Genomic DNA, 26,051 nt, shown 5'->3' on the forward strand with positions numbered 1-26,051 from the left:
TTACAATTAATCGACTAAGACTTGTGAGAACAGTTTAATAGCTGATTATACAGAGCTTTGTGTAATCCCATGAGAAAATTTAATTGTATTGCTAATCCTCACAATCATAGAAACTAACCCAACTGCCTAGTAACAGTTGGTGGTTTAAAGCTATTGATTAAAAATCTGTTGTGTTTTCCTTTTTTTAAAATGTTATTAATAGGGTAGTCAAAGTTATACACATTGTGTTACTGAGTGCTTGTGTGTACTACTTGAATATTTAATGTTTGAGGACGTTAAGCAAGTGTCCCATTTTGTTTCAGGGATACATTTCATATGAAAGATTCTCTAGTGTTGAAAATGTTCAACACTCTAAAAAAATCACTAAAAAGAAAACAAAAAACATAGAGGGCAAAATGTTGCCTCATGGCAGTGGTTCCCATGGCAGTGCACGCACAAACACATCCTCCAACCACACACACCCATATATTGCTCCATTGCGATTTATTTCACACCTCAAACATTTAGTAAACAATTAAGCAAATACAAGTAAACTGCAATAAATGACAGGTAGTAATAAAAATAAACTACTAACTCTTTTACGTTACGTCCGCACCTACACGGGTATTTTTGAAAACGCAGCTGTTTCATCCACACGTAAACGGCGTTTCGAATCACCGAAAACTAAGATTCTTTTAAAACTCCTTTTTTGCGTTTACGTGTGGACGAGGAATACAGAGTTCGTCGCGCAACGTCAAAGGTATGTGCCTTTTTTCACGTCATGCTGTGCGCCACGTTATTGCTTACATGAGAGGAATTGCAGAGAGACAAAATATTGTTACTGTTAATCTCACTATCTGCAGGTTTTACACGCTTACATATACACACGCAGTTACTGTCCCTCTATTTACAAAGGCAAAGGCATCATGGTGTGATTATTTTACGTGTAGTTGGTTTTTTTCCTCTTTAAAAATATTCAACATTGCTATCAATACATTTTTCAAAAAATGCCTCTATGTGCAAAATGAGTTCAAAAACATAAACAAGTGTGGGATACTGTTTGTCCGTGATTTGAACAGCCCAGCGCTGCTCCCAACACAGGGAAAACTAATTCTGCAGGGGAGACCTACCTCGGCACTTGTGCAGGTGAAGCCAAAGGGAAGATATGCTTCACCATATTTTCTAGTCTTTGGCTTAGAATGAAGTTGGTTTGGAAACATACTCAGCAATGTTTCATCTCCTGCTTTGCGTTTGTGTGGGAGCCGAGCAGTGTCCAAGCATTTTGTCCTCCCCCCCTCCCCCCTTTCATACCGCGCCCCCCCTGCAATGGCTCTGCGCCCCCCCAGGGGGCGGGCCCCACACTTTGGGAAGGCCTGCCTTATGGGATAGATCCTCAGGTTTGGAGCATTCATTGCTAAGTTTTGAATTTTACATATAAATGTTGAAAAATTGCAGAGTAAGCATGTGTGGGACAAAAACGTCACTGAACTTGGTTGCGTTTGCATAGAGAAACTTTGAGTTAATTGATCATGATTTTTGGCTTTGATTACTATCATCTGTACATTCACGGGGTTGTGAGGGTCCTCTGCTGCGCTGTTGAAAAGTGTCAAACTACAACAAAACACAAAATGGTGAATGAGATGAAGATGCAGAAAAGCAGTGACAAGTATGAGTCGTGCACTCAATTATTTCTCTTGTTAAGGCAGTCTGGTGTGAAGTGCTGTATTCTGCTTCTGTGTTACACTGCTGTGCCAAAGTGTGAGTGAGTGGTGCTCAACTGACAAACTCAGCGAGGATCAATTTCTGCACGATTGCAATTTAGAGAGTCATTTCATGCAATAAATCACCTATAAAGACACAATTTGTTATGTGCAGCTCTATGTAACACTGTCTTACAGAGTACAAAGCTCAAAGTGTGAATGGGCTGTGAAGGCTATGCTATATTTCACAAGTAAGTATTTAGTGACAGCTGTTTTATTGGAGAAAATAAGTGTGGTTATTTTGCCGCATAAGCTGCAGAAGCTTAAAAGATTCTTTTTTTCCACTAGTGGATTTAAACTTACAGTTATCTCCCTAGATATTCACAGTGGCACAATTTTTGTACATTTTTGGACCCGGTATAGACAGCTCCAATGAAAAGCAAACAAATGCAGGTTTCACACAAGGAATGAGCTCCAGATCTTTTATTTTTGTCATGGAATAATGAGGGAACAGACAACACGTGGCACATGAGCCTCTGAAAATGGGGGAGAATGTATAAAAATGGGTGTAAATCCTGAACAGGTAATGCACAACTTGTGTGTACATTTTTTTTTTTAATCCTTGAGTTAAGCCTGAGAGGATAATCTTAAATTACAGCTTTACTGTTTGATCTGTGGTTTACACAGGCAAAACTGTGTCACTGTCCACATATTTACTTAAATATTGATCAATGCCGTATCTGTCACTGTATACTGGCATTTATGTCAGTGTGTTTAAAGAATTTTATATTGAATATTAAAAGGTTGTCACTGCCAGTCGCTGGTGTAATTGTCCACAGTAGAGCTCTTAATCTATAACAAGGTCATGTTCAAGTTAGATTTCAGCTTGCTCTGTTTTCTCTATTTCTCAGAAGAATGTCAAACGTTGGCATTCACTTAATCCCAATTGTCATTATCATTTTTGAATTATATAAGCTTTTTGAGGTCAGAATATGTGTTTGCATCAGTGAGCATGAGCTTTAAGCAAAAAAAAAAAAAAACAACTTTTATTTTATTCCTTTTTTTAAATAGCAGATTTTCTTTTATGACATAATGACTTAAGGGGTAAGAGGTGGAATCCTGCTCTGGATGAGTCTTGCAGCCTTGGCTGGTACTAGGGTATTCATTCTGCAGCAAGCAGGGGTCAAGCATTACCCTAGTTTGCTTGCATGGAGTTCATTAGCCACAGGGTAAACTATAAAATTGGGTCATAGTTGATAGGATTTTCCCTTTCATTTTCTCCCTTTGCCCAACCAGGCCTCACCCTGCAACTGTCCTGGTTAAGCTTGGTGGCTTCATGTAAAATTTATACCATATTCTTTTTGTAATAAAGAGTGCATGTGTGTGGGCGTTGGGTGTAGGCGGTCGGCCACGTAATAGACCGACGCGCTGAATGGGGGGCTTTCTTACAGAGTAAAAAAGGCCTTCCAGTGATAGAAAAACTTTATTATCTTTTAAGTAACTTAGTCACATAGACCCAGTGTTTGTTTGATACTTTAAACTTGATTTGTACTTGAAAAACCTCTGTCTACAGTATTTTACAGCATCAAATACATACTGTATGTGCATGTATATAAGCCCTTTTCCATAAAAGTTTTGTTTTGTAAAATGTGAATAAAAAAGAATGATTGCAAAGTGATTTGCTTATCATCTAAACCTGGGTCGTGGCCCTGAGTACAGCATGTCTGTGTGGATTTGCAGGGAGTTGTCTGTTTTCTGTGTATGAAGTTTCACTTACTTGTAAAATAAATGCTAAGAAAGGTTATTATTAACATCCTGCATTGGACTGAATGGAAAATGATTCGTCTTATACTTGAGAGTAAATAGTAGCAGTAAGCTGCAGGGCAGTGCAAAACGCATTTAGTAATGCACTATTTGTTAATGTGGTCATGATGCCAAAGAGCACAAAGTGGAGCAAGAGAATATCTTATGCGCTATTGTTATATTTGCATTGTTCATTGGCACCCGATATCAAAGTGTAAAATGTGCTCGGAGTTTGGGTAGAAATCTGTGTTCTTATGTGCAGTTATTCACAAGCTAAGCCATTATGCCACATTGTTGTTAATGTGCAAGTGTAGACAAGCATAATGCACAAAAGGCTCCATCATATAATCTATAGTCATTCTAATCCCCCAGCACTGCGGCTCTGTATTTGTGCTAGCACTTCTTTGTATTTATGAATGAGAATTCCTGCATTATTTTCAATTTAAAATAAAACTACACAGTGAATGCAGCCCATCGTGGGTGTGATATTGTTATGAGTTTCCACAAAGCCTTTGTTGAGTGCCTAAACTAGCCTAGCATGCTTCTGTTTTTGCAAACACAGCCAATATGATACACGTATCTGCATGGCACAGGATGAAAGTATATTTCCAGTTGGGAAGCCCTCACATAGAAAAGCGCCCCTAATGGATAAGCCCCTACCAGGAGAGAAATGTAGCTCTTTGAAGACAGTAAAGACAAATCGGGTTCGAACAAGAATACTCCCGGCTCATTCGAGCTCATCCACATGCCCCAAACAAATACAGACATGGAACCTGGGATTTAAAAAATATCTTCCCAGTGAAGGGCACGCCCGCTAAAATTGATGTCACTGATTCTAATGCAAAATGCTCTTGATGTGTTTAACCATACAGTGTGTGCATGCATGCATACTGTATGTGTCGAAGCATGTTTAGTGTAACTATGGACAGTTTGTGTTTTCAGAAACACGTTAGTCAGTTGGCATAAATTCCTCGACTATAACGAATAAGATTTTTAGCAGGTTGCTATATTAATGCAGACTGAACCAGCACCTGCTGTATATTTAAGAACACACTTCTTTTTTTTCTTTACACATTTCTGTTTGCATTTGATATCCATACCTTCCCTCAGCATGGTATCCTCTCTCACTCTCTCTTTTTCTCTTTTGGTTTTCCCTCCCCCTATCACACACTTTCTCTCCTCCCTCTGTGTTCCCTCCCTCTTCTCTTGCTCTCTCTCTCCCCCTCCCTCCGCACTTTCCCTCTGTTCTCTCCAGCATCCTGCAAAATAACCCCTTACCACCTCTCCGTCTGTCTGTGTATGCACAGGAGTTTGTGTGTTGGTCCAGGTTCGGGTGAGTGTTTGTTTCACTGACCAGGTGAGTCTGCACGTGCTAGACGAGACGAAAGGTACTGAAGGAGAAGGAGTGAGAACAAGAAGAGAGTAGACAACAAGGAGGAGGGTGGGGGGCTGGATATGGCCATGTGGAGGATGTTTTGGCATTCAAACTGTAGCTGACCTACGGGACTGCGCGTGTGGTGGAGAGTGTGTCCATGTGTGTGTGTGAGATGGGATCCATTCTGACCAGAAGACAAAGACAATCAGCTGAAAAAAAGGAAAGAAAAGCTAAAGAAGCCAGGAAGGCCAGGCTCAATAGTAAGGTACCCCAGTTGCTTTCATCATCTCTTTAATTTAATTTTGCCATTACCTCTGTTGTAAAGACATCCTTTTTTACCCTCTGTTTCTGAATTTTTGTTTTTCAACTTTCTGTCTCCAGTTATTCACAAACACTTCCTTACCGTTCCCAGACTACCTGTCTATGCACTGGCTTTCATTCCGTTGTTATGCTCTGCTGCATGTTGGCTGTGTCAGGAGCTGGTGCAGTCTTGTCTGAAACCCTGACAGAATGCTAATGTTTTTCTTTGCACTGGTTGAGTTACTCACTGTGGGCTCGGAACAGTATTTGTATGTTTTCGCATATGTGTGTATGTACCTGATATGTTGGAGGATATGTGGATGCTCGTGTCTAGCTGTGCGTTTTTCCTTCAGATCTGAGCAAGCTAAACACACACTCTGTGTGTGTTTGTGTGACAGCTATTCCTGTATGCCTGTGGGTATGTGCACTGTAAGTGTATGGGTGTATAAAAATGTGTTTACGCATGCACATGTCAATGTGTGAATGCAAGGAGCAGCCAGAGCTTCTCCCCAGGACAGAATTTGCCTTGTGGTCTTCTATGGCGTTTTTTTTGTGCCGCTATTCTGAGCGCACGTTAAAAAAAAGTTTGCAGGTGCAAGTGTTGCATTTTGAGGAGAAATTTATTTTGAGCGAAGAAAAGCTGAATTTGAGTGAACAAAATTATTTGCTGCGTGCAAAAAATGTATTTCAGTGTTTGCTATTATCCACACACACACAATAGCAGCCCCTCTCGCTCAGTTTTTGTATTTGCGCTCGCTCGCAATGTGTTGCTCGCGCTCTCAACATTTCTGCCTGTGCGCGTTCAACTCTTTGTGTATGCCGTTATATTTGTACCACAAAACCAGCCAATCACAGACTTGGATGCAAAAATATCTGATTGGCTCTTCTGGTCTCCAATCAGCTCGAAATGACAAAATGCAATATCCCAGAATCCATTTCGTCCAAAACTCAAACGAGGCAGTGGCGGAGGAACACAAAGTGGCGGAGTTTGAAATATTACTCTTTCTGGGGCACAAAATAAACTTTTAAGATATTTTCATGCGAGAATGGTGCTGTGTAAACTTCAAATACCTGCTCGATTCATCAAGACATCACATATTTCCATAAGTGCTCTAACGTTTTCGGAGATGCCTGTTACCCACCAGCTGACCGGGTGGGAACTCGGGTTAAACATAATATATAAGGCTGAACTGACAAAAAAAATCACAGACTACCCCACCAGGTATTATAGGAAAAACCAAAAAGCCTTTGAACGAAAACAAACGCTGTTGTGACAGTGATGTACACTGTCTTGTTGGTATATATGTATGATTTGTATCACCTTCATGTTTCCAAACCGATATCATGAGCAGCAGCTTTTACAGCTGTGGCTCCCACAAACATCAGCTGATACTAGAAAGTAATTTTAAATAAATTCTAACAACAACTTATCAAGCTTGAACGTGCTGCTGTTGTTGTTTAGCGTAACATCCGCTGGTTTCCTGTTTCTGGCGCAAAGTGGGAGATAAACAAGAGAGACGATCAGCTGATCATTGATCGGTTTCATGATTGAAGTAGCAACAGGAGAGGGAGGGAGAGAGAATGAGGGGAGAAGAGGCAGCTGTGCAACGTAAAGACAGACTAACTCCAGCTTTGTCTTTTTTTCATTCTAGCTAAAGTACGGTACTAATCGCTTTCCTTTTCCTCTCAATACGATGTATTGTAATTGGTCCAGCCCAGAGTTGATCATGACCAATTGGCTAATTCACCACCTTTCATTGTTCATACCGTTACAAAAACAAACATAAAAATGAAAAATCACCATCAGCCCACCAGGCAAATGTCCGGTATGCCCAATGACCAGTCCAGCTATGCGGTCAGCTGGTGGGTAACAGGCATCTCCGAAAACGTTAGAGCACTTATGGAAATATGTGATGTCTTGATGAATCGAGGAGGTATTTGAAGTTTACACAGCACCATTCTCGCATGAAAATATCTTAAAAGTTTATTTTGTGCCCCAGAAAGAGTAATATTTCAAACTCCGCCACTTTGTGTTCCTCCGCCACTGCCTCGTTTGAGTTTTGGACGAAATGGATTCTGGGATATTGCATTTTGTCATTTCGAGCTGATTGGAGACCAGAAGAGCCAATCAGATATTTTTGCATCCAAGTCTGTGATTGGCTGGTTTTGTGGTACAAATATAACGGCATACACAAAGAGTTGAACGCGCACAGGCAGAAATGTTGAGAGCGCGAGCAACACAGTGCGAGCGAGCGCAAATACAAAAACTGAGCGAGAGGGGCTGCCATTGTGTGTGTGTGTGTGTGTGTGTGTGTGTGTGTGTGTGTGTGTGTGTGTGTGTGTGTGGATAATAGCAAACACTGAAATAGATTTTTTGCACACAGCAATGAATTTTGTTCACTCAAATTCAGCTTTTCTTCACTCAAAATAAATTTCTTCTCAAAATGCAACACTTGCACCTGCAAACTTTCTTACTTGCGCTCAAATTTTTTTTACGTGCGCTCAGAATAGCGGCACAAAAATAACGCCATAGTCTTCAGCGTTTGCTGTCATAATGCTGATTGTGTCACAATGCTGTCTCAGCCAGCTATTGATGCTCAGTGATGGAGATTTTCTCACTGTGTGTGTGTGTGAGAGAGAAAAAGCTGTTGGAAATATTACAATAGTTCAGGCACAGGGTAATCTGGTAAAGCGAAGTAACCACCACGAGTATATTCTGTGAACCTTCTCTGAGAGTCTCAGAGCTGTCGGTCTCAGTCAGCGAGAGTTCACCAGGTGGCAGCTTTTAACAGGATGCCCTGTGGACAGCCTGACTTGAAGTACTCCCCAGGTGGACAGCCTGACCAACCCACTTTCATACAAATGTGTTTTTCATCTTCATATTAGGCGTATTACTCAGTATTAATGGAATGTATGGGCTATAAAAACTCATCAATTAGAGCTCAAGATTATATCTGTTGTATCTTCCATCTTTGTTTTCTGCCTACTTACAAATTCAGACAGTGTAAGTAACATCCAGACTACAAGTGCATTTTCTTTCAGTTTGCTTCGGGTTGGTTTAAAAGGTAACTTATTCACAAATAGCTCATTTTTCTTTATACAGTGGTATACTGCTCTAATGCAAATCTGTTTGAAATTGCAGCATTGTACTCTATCATACTTTTGCTACCAAAAACCTTCATAATGTACCATCATAATTTTTACTTTATCTGAGATGTATGTTTGTAAGGGAGTATATGGATGGGATTTTACTTTCTTGGGAGTAAAACCTGCAGCGACACCGTGTTCAAGTTGTTGCCCCTCTGGGGTTGGAGGAGAAATGTGTATTTGGTGTCCTCATATTGGGCAGGCACACAAACATCCTCACAGAACCTCCTGCTCACCATGTGATGGTGAAATATACGTCACTCACCCAGTCAGACCCATAATGGAAACTATAACACTGGTGAAAAAGAGAGAGAGAGAGACTGATTACACAGATTTGAAAAAGGAATTGATTCTGTTTAGTTCAGTATGCTCTGAAACCAGGCCATGTAGAAATCATAGCCTCAAGCTCTGTAAAATACACCTCGCTAATCTGTATGTGGGTGTCTGTTTATAGGTACTGATGATACTAATTCATTAGACTCTATTGTTGTAATTCAGATAAATTTGCACATTTGCACACCCACAACAACACAACACAAAAACTCTATTTTAACCTTTGTCTTGATGCATTCTCAATCATCCAGGAAAGTAAATCTCCAAAAGTTGATTCTGTTCATCTGGACGTAGCGTTTTGTGGGAGAAACGTTTCGTCACTCATCCAAGTGACTTCTTCAGTCTCAGCTGACTGCAGGTTTCCCCAAATCGTATTAACAGTACATTTGCATAATGACTGAAACCAGCCCACTGAAGGGATGATTCAGAATTGAGGAGGGGGCTATAGATCAGTGGTCTTTGATCAGTGGGTTTTGGTCAGTGGTTGTTGATCAATGGTCATGAGAATTTGCATAATTAAGATTAAGGAACTGACCTCCCAGCCCATTGTCCCTTCAGTGGGCTGGTTTCAGTCACACAAAACGCTACGTCCAGATGAACAGAATCAACTTTTGGAGATCTACTTTAACCTGTTGAAGTATTAAGTTGGCAGGTAGGTGGAAATCTGTTCCCACTGTACAGATTTGTTCTATTGTGTTCAGATTGTCTACTCCAGGGGTAGGCAACTCCAGGCCTCGAGTGCCGGTGTCCTGCAGGTTTTAGATGTGTCCTTGATCCAACACAGCTGATTACCTCCTCAACATGTCTTGAAGTTCTCCAGAGGCCTGGGAATGAACTAATGATTTGATTCAGCTGTGTTGACACAGGGTGATGTCTAAAACCTGCAGGACACCGGCACTTGAGGCCTGGAGTTGCCTACCCCTGGTCTACTCAGTCATCCCCTATGCAGTGTTTACTGAATAAAAGATAAAGTAGGGTGTAATGGGCAGAATTTGCTAGGTAATTACATAATTACATGATTGTGTGTGTTATATAATTCTGATATTTGTACTTTCCTCCGTCACAAAATACCTGCACCACATTTCAGATCATTCATAATGGTATTACTGTTTCTGGATAAGTATATTTATAAGTAACAAATCTTGGCAATATTAACCACTGAATCTTTAAACGTGAGATTTTATTTAAAAGTTAGACTGGAACCAGCTTATCTGCCAAAAGGCCCTGGACAGTTCATCAGTCCACATTGGGGCCAATACAGAGAAACAGGCAGCCTCTCAAATTCACACCCATGGCATTTAAAATTACCAGTTGGCCTATATAATTCCCAAAGGAAGCAATCAGTTGTTTGTTTGGCATGCCAGTATTTCATAAGCGAGCTAACTTAAAATTTAAAATACGGTTTCCTCCATCAATCCATCCATTTCTGCCTTTACTGGAGTAAGACTTGCTGTTTAGTCTTGATGTTTTTACATCTCATTGCCCAAGTCTTCACAATGAAAAAAACAAAAACATTGCACTAACTGGAGAGTTGTCATTCTAGGTCAGGCTCCATGAATAGATGGCTGAAAAATAGGATGCCAGAGGCATAACAAAAAATAATTTCCCCCAGGGATCAATAAAGTATTCTGATTCTGATTCTGATTCTGATAAAGTACAATGGAGTTTCTAATAATCATCAGGCTGAATAAATTCACTACCCACATACCCCCTGCTTCAGCCTTTGGCTTTCTGCCTGCTCCCTTCTGTTCTCTCTCAGTAACCTGTAGGCCTGTTTAAGAGAGAAAGGGTACGTTTTGCCATATTTTAATTTCTATTTAGACAGAAGTTTTACTCAGGTTTGACTCAGTTGTGTTCCATCCCCTGAGTATATCCCCGCGCTGTCCATGTGACTCTGTCCTGGTGTCAGTTTGAAAGCACGTGACTGGACCTGATTCAGCTCTTTCTTTCTCTGAACTCTTTGATTCTGATGACTGCATGCATTCCCCTCATCCTCCCTGACCACCCTGCTTACAAACACACAAAATGACAGTTACCCCTACAAGCAACAACACAGCTGGGTTTTCATATTTCATGTGACGGAATGTATGAACTTTATCTCTATTAGTTATTACTCATCTGAAAACCACTATGGGGGGGGTCGGGTTAGTTACAGTAGATATTACTGTAGATACTTCTTTTACTGTTGCCACACTTACTGTATATATGTACCAAAATGTCAATTTATTTCGGTCCTCAAGTATATATGTTACAATCAGGTAGTTTTAAATATTTGCCTACTATAGTATGTTTATTTTGATTCTATTGCACTGTAACTGGCATAAATTTAGCCACATACCAAGCCTTTGTATGGTGTATTACAGTAGAACGATGAATATGCTGCCTTGTTTCTATATATGCCTCTCTATATAAACCGTAGACAAAGCTCTACTCTCTGTTCCTGTTTATGTCTCTTTGTCCATTTTTTTTAAATGAATTGTATTAAACTGTTGGCAGGTATGCCAGAGCGCACTTGTCCTGATGGGAGGGACAATGCTGGACAAAACTGTACTGCCAGTGTGGTCAGGAGGGTGGGTGGATTTGGTTGCTGCTGGATGGGTGGGTGGGTTGGGGGTGTGTGGGATCCCATACAATAAGCCTTTGCTCTGCAACTTTGTGTGTGAGTTGTTGAGCGGGAAAGAGGCAGTGGCTTTATTCTGCTTTGTTCAAGCCTTTAGCTAACCCTTTCAGAAAGCTCCCACTGTCCCACCCTCATAAACTGTACTTCATCAAGAGGAGTGGTAGTTATTATACAGACGTCGAAAATCTGTCTTTTTTTCTAAAAAGGATTACTCAGGAGGAACCATGCTGCTACGTTCAGAGAAAGCTACGAGATACCGGGCCACAGAGGTTAGACACAGCACACTACTGCTAAAATGACTCATGTTAATAGTAGTAAATCTAGGTTACTGTTACAACAGGCTCTGCAGGTGCTCTGGCATTGTTCTTATTTCAATACCCAACCTGCGACAGTAAATGCACAATAGTTTGTGTTGTAGAAACTTGTTTGTCTTGAAGTTTATGCTCTTCAAATTTAGGATTTGTATGAAGACGTGTATTGTTGAGTCCTGCTATTTTACCAGGAGCATTAGTCCAAGCAGCTATTTTTGGTACTTACAACAATATTAATGATGAATAAATGGTGACAAATTGTCACATGCTAAAAAATGGCATGTTTTGAATTGAATTGAATTGATATACCTTTATTAGTCACACAAGGGGAAATTTCATATGCATGTTTGCATGTTTTCTGACAGAAGAATTGCGTCAGTCATTTTGTCCCATTTGAAGTAGCAGTAGGTAACAGAGTACCTATACTGGCATGTGCAAGCAGTGTCAGCAAATGGCAGGAATCCAGCTCGAGCCTGGCTTTAGAAAGCAGAGACTTTTTTTTGTAACTTCTCCGTTTGTGTTTCCTTTCCTTGCTATCCTACACAATCAGAAAGAAATCTCAGTTAAAGGACTACATAATATTCTACATTTCAAACCAGAGAGAACATGCAGGGGGCAAGTTGTTTAGCTATTGCAGTTATGATGATTATGATGATAATGACTGTGTCTCATATGATTTCCTCATAGACAGTTTAGAAGATAGATCTACCTACCATGATGCCACCGACTGGTTTGCAAAGTACTCAAAATTGGCATTTTCGACATAATCACCAGTGAGCATACTGTAGGTATTCCCTGGGGTCTTTGAAACACAGCATAAGCGAGATTTACAGACTTGATTTTTACTTCAATGATCCTCAAAATAAGTGAAACTCACCAGAGAAGTGTTTCCTGAGGTCAAGTCAGATAGCTGTAAAGCCGTAGACTTCTATAGGACCAAAAGTCTATTTGCAACAACAGGTATCGCCGCCTGGTGGCCATGAAAACGGCGTGCACTAGAGAGGTGTAAATGTGACTTTTCTGTTATACAGAAGCATTTATACCAGTGAATTATGTGTTAGATGCTGCTGCCATGGTAACAGCACTCCTCACTATGTTAGAGTGCAGGCTTTTTTACTGCACTCATACATCATGAATAAAATGTGTGTGTTTAGTGCGCTAAATTATGAATTAGTGTTTTTTTCCTGTGTAGTTGTGTGTTTGTGTGGGTCCATATGATTGTGAATGTGTCCAGGAAATTTCATCCTTAAGCCTCTAGTGCCTTTTTTTTTGTGGCGTTTGACTCACTGTAAGCTTAAGACTGTATCAAATTACTCAGCGATTTATTTTGCTGCAATATAGTAAAGGTTGAAGATTCCCTCACAGAAAATCCTCCTCTTTAGGACCAAATCCTCACTCTGTCATACAGTATATTGGTCATTTTGTAGCTAAGAGCATTACACTTTAAGCCTGTTAGGTATGGATATTGGAGATTACTGAAGCTTTTGTGCTCTCAGACAAACATGGGCTGAGATCCAAAGAAGCACAAATAGAGACAGCATATTGTACTTATAGGCACACAGATAAAGAAGAATCACCACAATCTGCAGTGACAGGCATTGAGCGGTAAGCAGCAGCTCTTTATCTCTGGGGAATTTAAGCACCCGCATTAAACCAAAAAGGTTAATGAATATGTTCTTTAATGGGTGGCTTCATTAAATCAACCAGCCGGATGTTATATTAAACACATTTTTACAGTGAATATGAAGGCAAGCGTCTTGTTTTGTTCCACAGCAAAAAACAGATTTTGGTTAATTGAAAGAAAAAGTGCACAAAGCGACTGCATTTCAGTAGAAAGAATAAGAATAAATGTTTTTTTGTTCATGCATCAAACTGAAATTTAAAAAATATCTATGTGCATTAGGAGCTAGTCATATCTCTTCAGGTTGTTAAAACATTGTCAACCACCCTAAGCAGATTTGATTTTCTCATATCAGTCAGTGGAGACCAATGTGTACTGCACATACTTAGACAGCCTTTGAGAACAGCTACAGCGTTAGTCCCACCTTTGGTGGTGATCGCCTAATTGTGCTAGAAAGTTGATTCAGTTAGAAGTCAGCTTGGTGGGGTGGATGGATTCAAAAGTCTGGACTCTTCAGACTGTCCAAAGAAGTCTCAGACCGCGTCGTGTTAATTTTCTGTTACTGTGGTTGCTCTCTCAGAGTAAGAGTAACTGAAAGCTTCCAGTCCAAGAGACTTGTTCCTGTAATATTAGTCACGTTATGTGGCTGCTACCAAATTACCAAAACTGCAATGTTTAGGAGTTTTTTTTTTTATGGGGAGCTTTTTCCCGATGATTAGATGTTTTTTGCCAAAGTTAGTTGGTCACGATTGTTGCGGGACCAAGGGATGCTCATGAGAAGTGGACTACTAGAACAATGGATAAGGGCTGAGAATATGTGAAGATTGAGCTGTTAACAATAATAAATCTTATCGTAAGAGATGCTTGTAGAAGAATACAACATGCATTAAGTAGAAAGAAGTAAAAAATTAGGAAACCAAAAAGGTCTCCCATAGATGTCCAATGGCATCTGGTGACTGAGAAGCATTTATGATGCAATTTACATCATAATCACATTTAATGACCCCTATGGATTGGGCCATTGTTATTCAGCAAGAAATTGCTCCCATCAGATTAATAAAAGATACAAGAACTTTGTATTGATTTGCTTTGACCCTTCCCTCTAAGGGAACAAGAAGACCCATTCCACAAAATTGGTTATTTGTGTAAAGAAAGCGGCAAAAGATTTAACATAATCCGTCAGATGCTCAGACATATGGGTCCAGGTGCTTCGGTTAGGCACAAGCAGACGAAGGCCAAAATTAATGAAAAAACATAATGTTTTTGCCCAACCTTGTTTTAATTTATTCAAAGACCATTATTAATGACTAACAATAACCTGAGATTAATAGAAGTGACCTTTACCTTGTTTTATGATCATCAGTTCAGGCGAAAGTTGCTACAACTTGCTGCTTATCTGGTTAACCTGCCTCTCAGGAAGTAACTGGCCAGTAGTGACCCATCACTGTATCTCCCTGATATGAGAGGTTTTGTGTTAGACTCAAAACTGAAACAAATAAAAAAATCAGAAACAGCTGAAAAATGAAAAGTGGGAAAAAAATGGCCACAGGGAGAAAGAAAACACTGAAGGAAATGTGAGAAATATGATAATTAAATAATAATAAATAATAATAAATAGAGTTTCATTTTATTGTTTGGAAATTTAAAAAGAAAGTGTGTGGCATGTACAATAGATTTTATTGTTACACTGACTGTGCTTGGTGCGATGTGCTCATCAAAGCAGTTGTGCTGTGCCTTTTATTCGCTTTACGAGTCAACAAAAACATCAGGCAGAAAACAAGACTAACGCTGTACTGTAAACAGATTGCTGCTTTGCTCTCGCATTTCTTCTCAGTATTTTTCCTCCCTTTATCATGTTTTGTGCTTCTGTCTTTCTTCCCATTCCTCCCCCTCACGTGACCCATTTTTCTTGTCTTTCTTCCATACGACTTCATTGTGTTGCATTTTTAATGGGAACCTGCTTCTAGACCTTCATACTCTGCAGTAAATTCATGAATTATGAAATAAACTGACAAATAAAACTAGTTAAACCATTAAACTGCTTTTTTTTCTCTCCTTCTTGTGAATAGAGCTTTAAAAAAGAGGAGCCTCTGTTTTGATACTGAGCTTGAATCAAATGGAAGATTCAGTCCACCAGTGGCCGCCTCCTCTTTGCCTGCTTAGTGGTTTTGCCAAAGACCTGAGGTCTACGCTTTACAAAAAAAACCAATCAAACAATGAAATGGAATCACTGTCCCACATCGGTGCTAAAACATGGGAAACAAAGCTCATGTTTTTCAACTGAATTAGCTTATTAATGATGTGGTTACAGTTTCTCATCCTTATATTTTAAAACCTCTCTCCTCCTGCTTTCTTTATTAATCAGTCGTACCTTGTCCTGTCTTTAAAATAGACAGTCTTGTTTTTTTTTATTAATTCATTCATGACTCATCTTGGCACTGTTTATTATCAAAGTAAAACCTACTTTTGTGTTATCTGCCACTGAATACACCTCCCTTTCACAACGAAATGAAATCCAGTCCTAACCAGTACTTTTTAGTCTTACTCACAGCATGCACTCTGAGGCTTAATCATTTGTATTTTTTAATTACACTGAAGCACATTAATCTAAAGCCACTGTTATTTCTGTTTTACTGGGTTTTTTTTTCATGAAATGGATACTAACTCATTTCTTATTGCTTTTAAAATCTGCACGAGCTACAAAATGTAACTGCATGATGCAGAAACCGTTCTGCATGTATTTAACAGGGAGTTGTGTCTCAGTCAGTTGCTGTGTCTAATTAAAATGCAGTGCCCCTGCAGCACTCTGTACAAAGCATCTGGGAGACAGGGGTCAAGGCCTGCTTGCTCTTGCTCTAGCCTTTATATAAGTGGCTGTCAACAAAGAGTAGATCGGCGTAATCGGGAACTCTCTTTGCCAGATAAGGCTGTCTGTGTTTGCTGATGTGGCTACACAAAAATAGGCAGTTTTCCCTTTTTAATGGTTGACTGCTGGTGCCAAAAACATATTAAGTACATCTATTTCACATAATAAAGCATAGACAGCTTTTTTTTTGTACTTCTGTGCTATTCACATTGGAGGGATTTCATAGATATGTTGTTTCTATATTAAAAAGGCTCTTACCAGTAATTACATCAAATTGAGCGTCAGCTGTTTTGCTGAGAATCTAAGTGACAGTGTTGGTTCAGGTTTGTCAGACTATCACTCACAGTCATAAATGTTTTCTGCATTGCTGTCATACTGAATATGTCTGACAGCTCCCTGATGGCAGTCTACACCTGATAAGTTGAAGTGTAACCACATATGAGTCAGTTGTGTTGTGCCAACAGTAAGCTCAGTAACATTTTTTACAGTCTTTGTTGCCAAATATTGGGATTATATCGTACCATATGCATGTCTTTACATAGCTAGCACTGTCAGCTGGTTCTATGTTGGGTGAAGGATTCCTTCCATATCTATAGTGGGGCTATGTTCTTCCATAATGTGTAGGCCAGTCCCTAGAGATTCTCCATGACCACACCAGTGTGGTAGTTCTTACTGCAGTTATTGTCCAAGAAGTTATGACAGCCTAAAGCATGTGTGTATTTTATGAGCCAGCTCAGATTAGAGAAGCATATGATGCTCCTGAACATGTATCATGTTAGCGAGCACTGCAATTATCACTCACCCATGGCAAAGCGTACTGTTGGCCAGCTGTGGGACCAGGGGCTATGTAGCCATGTGGTAGTGAGTGTAAATATGGGGCAGCGACAGTGTCTGACACACTTCCTGTAGCTGTGTATGATTTCTTTATTTGTGGCTCATCTCTGGGTTCTGTTTAAACCTGAGTGTATATGTGCTATTAAATAGGACATGAAGTGTTCGCGTCTCTTTGTGTGAAGTTATGAAAAATCTTTTATGAAAGGGGAGCAAAAGACCAAGAGAAAATAGCTGCACAGGGGGATTTGTGTTGTCCCTATAATTTCTGGCCTCCTTCCCTGGCTTTTATGAAGTAGTGGCAGATAATCCCTCTTTAGTGGTGGAAGAGACAAGAACCTCTTTGGGGTACTGAAGTAAAAGAAGAAACCTTTATCCTCTCTTCTCTTGCCAGCTGGAGTAGCTCTTCCACTCACTGCTTGCCACTGATTTGTGACCCTATTCAAAGTCACCTATCCACATATGACAAAATGTATTCAGTTTTCAGAATCCTCAATTAATCAGGGACAAATCCCTCCACTTCATAGATGTTAAACGTTGTGGGTTCAAGAATAAGAACGCTGCCCTTATTACCAACTTATTACCAAGCCTCAAGCAGGAACAAGAGGATATATTCTTGATTTATTGAGCTGGTAAATTGCCATAGATTATACATACTGCCATTCAGTTCTTCCTACCTGACCCTCTCTCTCATTCTCTGTTTTCTTGATCCAACACTGCAGGGGTGCTTCATCACTATTGTAATAGTGTATGCACAAAATCCGCTTTGACCATTTGTCTTATTTTGAAAGTTCAAGTCAAAGCTCAAGACACATATTCCTTATAAAAAAAAAAAACTAGCATGTACTCAGTTTGCAACATGAGGTATTCTAATGACACTTATAGTAACTACTTACAGAAAATATGTTTAGCCGTTTTGTGCAGCAGAAACTCTGAAATAACACATTTTAAAATTCTGTCATTGAAACAGTATGTATGTGTGGCCTATGTGTGGCCGAAGCAGAGCAGAATAATGTCATTTGTTCTCTCAGTGCTTCTCTTTGCTGGGATTACCTTTCCTCTATAGGGACAGAGGTTACTGTGATGTTGTTGCCCATGCTCTCATGAGTAAAGCTGATGCATGCAGGGATGTGACCATGCATGTTTTTGCTCAGTTCGGGTGATATCTCTTGAGATTGCAAACTGTGGAACTGTAAGGATGTTTATATGAGCAAGGCAAGCCGAGAACAAAAAATGTGTACAGACTGTGTGCAGATTTACTGCTTCTTCTTCTTTGCCTTCTTTTTCTTCTCCTTCTCACTTTAGGTGTCATTGAAGTCGATCATCTCCCTCTATCTCACTCTATCCCCATCATCCTCTTCTGTCACACCAGCCTGCTGTTGTCCTCCTTCAGTACATCCAAGAATCTTTTATGCAACTCCATATCAACATTCTTTGTCCCTCCAAACGTGTCCAAACCATCTCAGCCTTTTTTCCAAACTGCTCAACCTGATCAGTCCTATGATACTGTCACGGCGGGGTACGCCAGTGTTGTGAACAGGGCCCAAAAGCAGATGCGGAGAGAGGAGTTGCAGGAGCCTTTATTTTGGCTGAAAGCAGCAAAAACCATGAAAACTGTGGCAAACTATGAAAAAACTGTGAACACAATGATAAACTATGAAAAATGTGGCTAGAATAACAGACGACCTGACAATGAAACACAGAAAACAGGAGGTGATCAGGGAAAGTGGGAACACATGGGGAAACAGCAGAAATTAACATAATGACAGGACGCGGGAAGGGAAACTAGATACAATGAGCAAAGAACAAAAGACTCTTTCAGAATAAAACTCTTTCAGAATAAAACAGGAAACATGGAGACGCAGACATGACAACACAAGAACTAATAACCACAACCTAGCATGAGAAGCTCAAAAATGCAGAATAAACTCAAAAACGCTGGGTCCGAGACCCATATATCTTATATGGGTCTTATCATACTCTTATAAATTATAAAACCCTTACAAATCTTATCATGCTCAACTCCTGGATTTTGTCAGTCCCTCCATCTCCGAACCATACATCATAGCAGGCCTCTCTATCTTCTTGTAGCTTTCTCTCTTTCAATCCTTCTTTTGGAAATCACCTCTGACACTCATCTGCCTGTGCTTTCTTATTCGCCATTGCTCTCTTTCTCTCTCTCTCTCATTTGCTGATTTTTCTGTTTTTTTCATTGTTTGTATGTTGAGTATTAAATTTTGATTTTTCCACTATTGTTCTTTCTGGAAAACAATGGAAAGAATACTATATCTAAGACTGGATCAATGATAACCAGTGACTAATAAGGAAGACTTGCCACAGTAATGTGTAAATGAGCCTTGGCAAATGATTGAATGAAATGTGAACACACTACTATGGAGGAGACTCTTATTCCATGTGCCAGTCTGCTCTGTGTATATGCACAATCTAGCATAATGAAGTAAAAATGTAGACGATAGAGTCAAAGGAGCTTGCAAAGAAAAGCGTCTGGACTTCTTTAAGTTGCTTGAAGACGTTTCACCTCTCATCCGAGAAGCTTCTTCAGTTCTAAGGTCAAATGGTGGAGAGTCCCAGATATAAACCTAGTGGGAGTGTCCCCCCACAGAGGGACAAAAGGACACCCTGATGATCCTCTAATCGCCTGAGCCAAGGTGTGAAACTGGGTGTGGGTCCTGTGAGCGACCATCTTTGAACAGAGGCAGGGGTTTACGACACCAACTCTCTGCCATCTATAATCCAGTTTTGAGATCCCTTCCCAGACGCCTTAACGCCCACTCACATCCTGGGCCATCTGACCTCAGGAATTCGCATGATAAGGTGGGGCCAGGTTTCACAATGAACACACCCGAAACTCTGGCTGATTGGGACCCACACCCAGTTTCACACCTTGGCTCAGGCGATTAGAGGATCATCAGGGGGTCCTTTTGTCCCTCTGTGGGGGGATACTCCCACTAGGTTTATATCTGGGACTCTCCACCATTTGACCTTAGAACTGAAGAAGCTTCTCGGATGAGAGGTGAAACGTCTTCAAGCAACTTAAAGAAGTCCAGACGCTTTTCTTTGCAAGCTCCTTTGACTACGATGACCTGGATGACTGAGAACCTTCACAGACATGTAGAAGATAGACTTATCTACTGTTAAGTGGTTCCTAGTAAAAGTAATAGGTAATCAGTGCACAAATGGTTGAAGTAAATTGATGAATGCTCTCCTTGAGCCCACTGAAGTCTTTTCTTCAGTATTTTGTTCAAGCTGGAAAGATGACAGGAAGTTTTTAACTTATTCGGGAAGAAAGAGAATTGCAACATCTAAAGGAGGAGACATAAAAGAGGTGCAGAGATTAAAGTTTGATTATTTTTTTTATCTGGCCCAAAGATAAAATCAGGATGATTTGTGGAGTATTTTTGGTTGAGCTGTACTGTAAATCTGTCTTGCCTACTTTTTTTCTTTACCTTTATGCTTGTTTAGTTGTGGCACTCAGTTAACATTAGCAAGCCATGCCATGTCATCATTTCACTTCATTATGATAGATTTGTAGACCAAGTCACGCTAATCTGGTTGGGTTGTAAATAAACTGTCTGTTTGATATTTAGCAGATATTTTGGAATAACTGAACAAAATCTTTTGACCTTTGTTTTCAAGGTAGAGATTATTAAAATGTATTTTCATTTGTATTATGGCAAATTACTGGCCTTACAGGTAAAGCATACTGAGTTTAGTCGCAGCGGTTTGGCGTTTTAATTTGATGTATGACAGACTGTCACCATTTTAATTATTTTCAGAATTTTTAGTCAAACGTCAGCATGTCGAGAAAATAAAAAAGTGTGCATCCTTCTTTGTGTGTAACACTGACAGAAAGACAGCAAAAGGGAGAAGAATATAAAGAGTTCATTAAGACCTTCACCAAAGCAAATAAATCATTATCCAGGCTTTTTGTCTGTCTTCTGTTCAACAGGCAATAAAACACACATCAGATCCAGCTGATCACTGGCAAATCATCCCTGAGCCTCTTCAAGGCATTATCCTAGGTTTTATGCAGGACACACAACCACACTCGTTCGTAACACATTCACAAACCCAACCTCAATGCTCTTCCCACTCGTGTACATTGGCTGCCAGAGCTGTCTTTGTATCCCATCACCATAACAACTGCCTCTCTGAACATTGTAAAAAGAAAAAAAAAAGGGAAAAGCCAAAGTGAATTTCTCTCAGTTTGACTTGGAGATAGTGAGAGTAGCAGTCGGCAGCTGCTCACAGCATGTCAGTGGTGTCTGTCTACAAGACACGGGCTTGTAGAGGCAAGCGGGTTGCAGATGACTTGGTGAGAAGAGAAAGGAGGTGTGTGATGTGAAATTTTGGAAGGTGTTGTATCGTGTGACTTTCAGAGCGTGGGATAAACAGTATATGATGCTGCACATGGTGAGTGTCAAATGGCTGCTGCTTTTTGTTCTCGTTACTGCATGTGAGTGCTCGTGTTGGTAAGCACGCGTTTAAATTTGTTGCGTTACATGTCTTCATTAAGTTGTGTGAAATGTAATGAGTTTATGAGTCTCGAGGCTTTAGTACATGCGGATATTATGTAATGAGAGAAACTGGAAGACCTTGAGAGAATGAAGGAGTAATGAAAGTTCTCTGTAAATCTCATTTGGGATGCTGCAGATATTTTATAATTACATCCTGGAGATGATATTAGGCAATCATCCATGTTTTTTATTGACAGTTTATGTGTTCAGTATTAAAATTTTGTTTGGTCAATTTCTCTCAATAATTCCTTTTGTCTTCTGTAACTACAGTACATTCTTATTGGTACAATTCTAGGCTTCACTTTTGCATTTTAGATTTATTGTTGCCCTGATTCGTCAGACTATTTTAATCTATTATGAAGTGTTAGCACTGGTGCCTTGCTCACAGCTTCATTTCTCGCTTTATACTCTACAGGCTTGCACTCGTATTGGTAAAGGTGATGAATATTTTTAATCATAAGTCACAAAGGAAATTAAGTGTTGTGTGTGTCTGTGTATTTTAGAGTGGATATGATTTACATGTGAGCTTGTGCTTCTGACTGTGTGCTTGTTTTATGAAAGTGGTTTTAAACATTAATTGTAGAGCCATTGTTGTGTGTGTGTGTGTGTGTGTGTTAGAGCTGGGCGATATATCGAGTTTTAAAAAAATATCGATATATTTTTATACGAGATATAAGATGTGACAATATCTTTTATATCGATATAGTCTATGTTACGTTAAAGCTATACTTGTGGAGCCGCAAGTTTGCCTCTCTTTCGTCCACTTTTGTCTTTACGCAACGTTACTCGGCCTCGCCCCTCCTTCACGGAATACAACTCCCCCTCCTCCCCCATCGCTTCACCTGCAGGAAGCGACAAGACGGACACGGCAAATCTCCGTTAATGAGCTACTGCGCATCGACCCGTGCGTGGGGCTGGACGCCGTCAACGTGTTAGCTAGCTAACCACGCTAACGAGCTAACCACGCTAACGCCATGCAGCCCAGAGGCGCTGCACAGCCTAAAATCCTTTCATTTTCTCAAAAGTTGACAGCGCGCCTTATGTATGAATTCTGGTTGTGCTTGATGGCTGCGAACCGATTTTATGTGGTACACAGCGCTCAGCAATCTGTCAAAAAATGTTTTAGTACGACTTTGGTAAGCTACGGAGCTGCACCGCTTGATGGACTGTCAGAGCATTACGGCTACCGAGGAGCCTCGCGGAGTGATACGTACTGTGCTTCAACGTAATATTACCCTACTGTGTATAAGGACCATAAATGGCACCTGTTAAGAGACGTGGTTACGAAGAGGATTTCAAACTCAATGCTGTCAGTCACAGAGTAGAAGTTGGGAACAGAGCAGCTGTGAAATCTGTCTTTGTTATTGTGCTCAGCGTCTTTTAGTTTACATTTTGACTGCACAATTGTGAGCTTTTTGTTATGCACAAAAACAACATTGTTTTCTTTTATTTATGGAGCATTATTATTTAATAAATGCTCATAATTTATTTTTGAGTAAATTTTATGTACATCTATGCTCTATGTTAATAAAAGTGCCTGTGTGACATCTGGGACACAGCTTTGACTAAGAACTCTCTTTTTGTTCTTACTTTATGGCTTAAAAAAAAAAAATATCGAGATATATATCTTATATCGCCATCTAGGTAAAAAATATCGAGATATGAAATTTGGGTCATATCGCCCAGCCCTAGTATGTGTGTGTTATAACCATTACATCTGAACTCAAAATATGACGTTAGCCTCAGGATCTCATTTTCTTGCCGCTAATCTCCAAAGGAAAACTCTCCCTATCAGTGCTGTTTTGCAGCTCTGTCCATTTCTTTTTTTGGTCTGTCCTATAATAGCTTATATACCGTATCTTCTGAACATGTTCCATTAGCTTGCCATGACTGAACAGAAATAAAACCTTCAAACACAGAAGGAGAGTAAGCAATGACTTCAGCTTTCATCTCTGGACTGCATTATTAAACATCCCCATCCACAGGAGTCTGACATCATCCAATCACAGCTGTTTCTTCCTCCTCTTCCCCTACTCCCCGTTCCCTTGTCTCCCTCCATTAGGCAAACCTGAAGAAATTCATGGAGTATGTGCAGCAGAGGAACATTGAAAAGGTCTCAAGGTTCCTGGAAAAAGGCCTGGACCCTAACTTCCATGATCCAGACACAGGAGGTGAGCAAGTCTGCTAAGATTTCCATCCCTGCCATACTTGAGTTTACTTATTGTTGATGATTGTTTTTCTCCATCCTTGATTTGTCATTTCTCTCCTTCTGTCTTCATCACAAATGACCATATATGGATTTTCTGAAATAAGCCTTCTGCATAGCGGGTAAAGCTGGATTACTCTCTTTGCTAATCTCCTCGTGTATATGCAAATGTTTGTCCAGTCATAAAGGAGATTTCAATGCTGGGTGACCTGTAGTGTAGCAGATGAGCTGCGAAGTGAGGGAAACATGAGAATAGGCTGATTTAACACCAACTGGAAGCAGCCAGCAGACAGGAGGGTGACAATCTCGACTGAAAAAGGCAGTGATCCAACTGCAGAGTCATTGAAAATGTAAAGCCACAGACAATTTTGTCCCAAAAAAAATGCAGCGATTCAAGTGGTGGATGTTTTGGGGGAAGAATGCACAATAATGTCAGTGGAAATAAGCTGAGTTTTCAAAAGTGTTCTTTGCTTCCTTGTGCTTGCAGAATGTCCTCTAACGCTAGCAGCACAGCTGGAGAGCTGTGCAGAGCTCATCAAGGTGCTGAAAAGTGGAGGGGCACATCTGGACTTCAGAACAAAAGATGGGATTACTGCTCTGCACAAGGCCGTGCGCAGCAAAAACCATACAGCACTTATAGTGAGCACATTTCACACGTATATACAGTTCAGCCGGCTCAACCACATTCATGCAAACTCCCCGTCTAGAAAAGGAGAATGTATGGGCAGGTAATGTCTGGCAGCAGGTGCTTGAGCTATCGAGCACAGAGGGCACTTACTAAATGTGTGAGATTGAACTTTGAATATGCTGACATAATCACTGAATCACTGAATGGCCTTGCATGTGTCTGGTTTGAGGAGGCTTGTAACCCAAATGAAATGGGTTGTGTGAGTCATGTTTCCTGTTGAAACTGAACTGTTGAAACTGGAATGAGTTATTTCCACTTTTGATACCACAGTTATGGTATTGAATGATCCTAAAGATCCAATAGGAGAGAGTTACAAATTGCAGTAGCTACAGCCTAAAAAGTACTGCCAGCTTTTTCCTGAGCCTCTCAACAAGCCTTGATTGGATGATGTCAGCTTTCTACTGGCTTTCTATTATAAGCCTACAGTAGCTCTTTAACATAAACAGGTGCCTGAACATGCAAGGTTCAGCATTTGAACACACAAGAATTATAAATTTAATGTTAAACAGTATAAAGAACTGGCAGCCTGTCCAGTGTGTGCCTGATCTCTCAGCCTATGACAGCTTCATGCTATCAGCTTATGACAGCATGAATGGATGGATGGATGGATGGAATTAAGTGAGACCTTTAGGGTGACAGAATTCAAGAATTGGAAGGAAAATAAGTGGGAGGAAAGGAGGATGCTGATTAGGGCTGCCACGATTAGTCGACTAGTCACAATTACGTCAATTATCAAAATCGTCGAGGACTGATTTAATAGTCGACGCATCGTTTGAAGCTTTGTAAGATCACAAAAGCCGCAGGAATAAGTAGTAGGATTTAAGAGTGTAATAACGGACTGAAACAGAAGATGGCAGCACTGCATGTACAAGGATGCCAGTTGCCGTTAAACGCCAAAGAAGAAGAAACTGTGTCCCAGAGTTCATAGCGCGGCCCAGCGCAGTTTCCAACAATGGCGGCAGCTAGTTAGTTTTAATGTTACTCTTATTATTCTTTCTGGGTCACAAAATAAACGTTTAACATATTTTCAGATGAGAATGTAGCTGTGTAAACCTCAAATATCTGCTCAGTTTATCAAGACACCACATATTTTCAAAAGCGCTCAGACGTTTTCAGAGATGTCTGTTACCCACTAGCTTCTTAGCTAGCCGGGGTTACAGGCTCACTAGAGCCAGTGGACTCGTTTTCACACCCACTGCTATCTTTCGCTACTCAGGTTAAACATATACAAATCACTTAGATAACTTAAAAATCTTATTGTTTGGCTTTTTTCAGTATTTTATTTGTTCCTGAGTAAATCGGTTTGGCTGAGATTAAAGTTATAGTTTTTACACAGCTGAATAAACGTCAAGCAGACAACTGATTATCAGAAGTGTGAGATGCTCGAGAATATACTCCGGTGTCCAGTTATATTTTAGATAGCAAGGAGCAGACGGCTGAGTTTATTAAACTCCACCGAAGCAATCTGCAAACTTCATTAAAATTTAATAAACTATCATATTGTCTTTATTTTTAGTTAGCACATATCTTAAACACTTAAAGCTGTAAGCTAATGATAGTCATATAAGAGCAGATGCATTCTGGTGCAATAAGCTGTATGTTTTATGTTCAATGGATGCATGATCTGATTAGTCGACTAATTGCAAAAATAATCGGTGACTAGTCGACTATCAAAATAATCGTTTGTGGCAGCCCTAATGCTGATATTCTTAGCGTCATAACAGCAATAGAAA

General features: G+C 40.1%; 1 protein-coding gene across 7 annotated transcripts in view; it reads left to right on the plus strand.

Moving 5' to 3' along the window:
- Window positions 1-26,051, plus strand: part of shank3a (SH3 and multiple ankyrin repeat domains 3a) — a 251,622-nt gene that overhangs the window by 123,499 nt on the left and 102,072 nt on the right. For all 7 annotated transcript variants that reach the window (XR_014912524.1, XR_014912525.1, XM_085412006.1 and 4 more), the window contains 2 exons: window positions 23,487-23,595; window positions 24,118-24,269. Coding sequence is in view for 5 of the 7 variants with exons in the window: in XM_085412006.1 (XP_085268132.1) it covers window positions 23,487-23,595; window positions 24,118-24,269 (261 nt within the window). In the remaining 2 variants the exon portion in view is untranslated. The remainder of the gene's footprint in view (window positions 1-23,486; window positions 23,596-24,117; window positions 24,270-26,051) is intronic.

The sequence above is a fragment of the Rhamphochromis longiceps genome, linkage group LG7, assembly GCF_057381845.1.
Source record: "Rhamphochromis longiceps isolate RC_006_pf linkage group LG7, R_longiceps_female_GT1.1, whole genome shotgun sequence".
NCBI classification, from domain to species: domain Eukaryota; kingdom Metazoa; phylum Chordata; class Actinopteri; order Cichliformes; family Cichlidae; genus Rhamphochromis; species Rhamphochromis longiceps.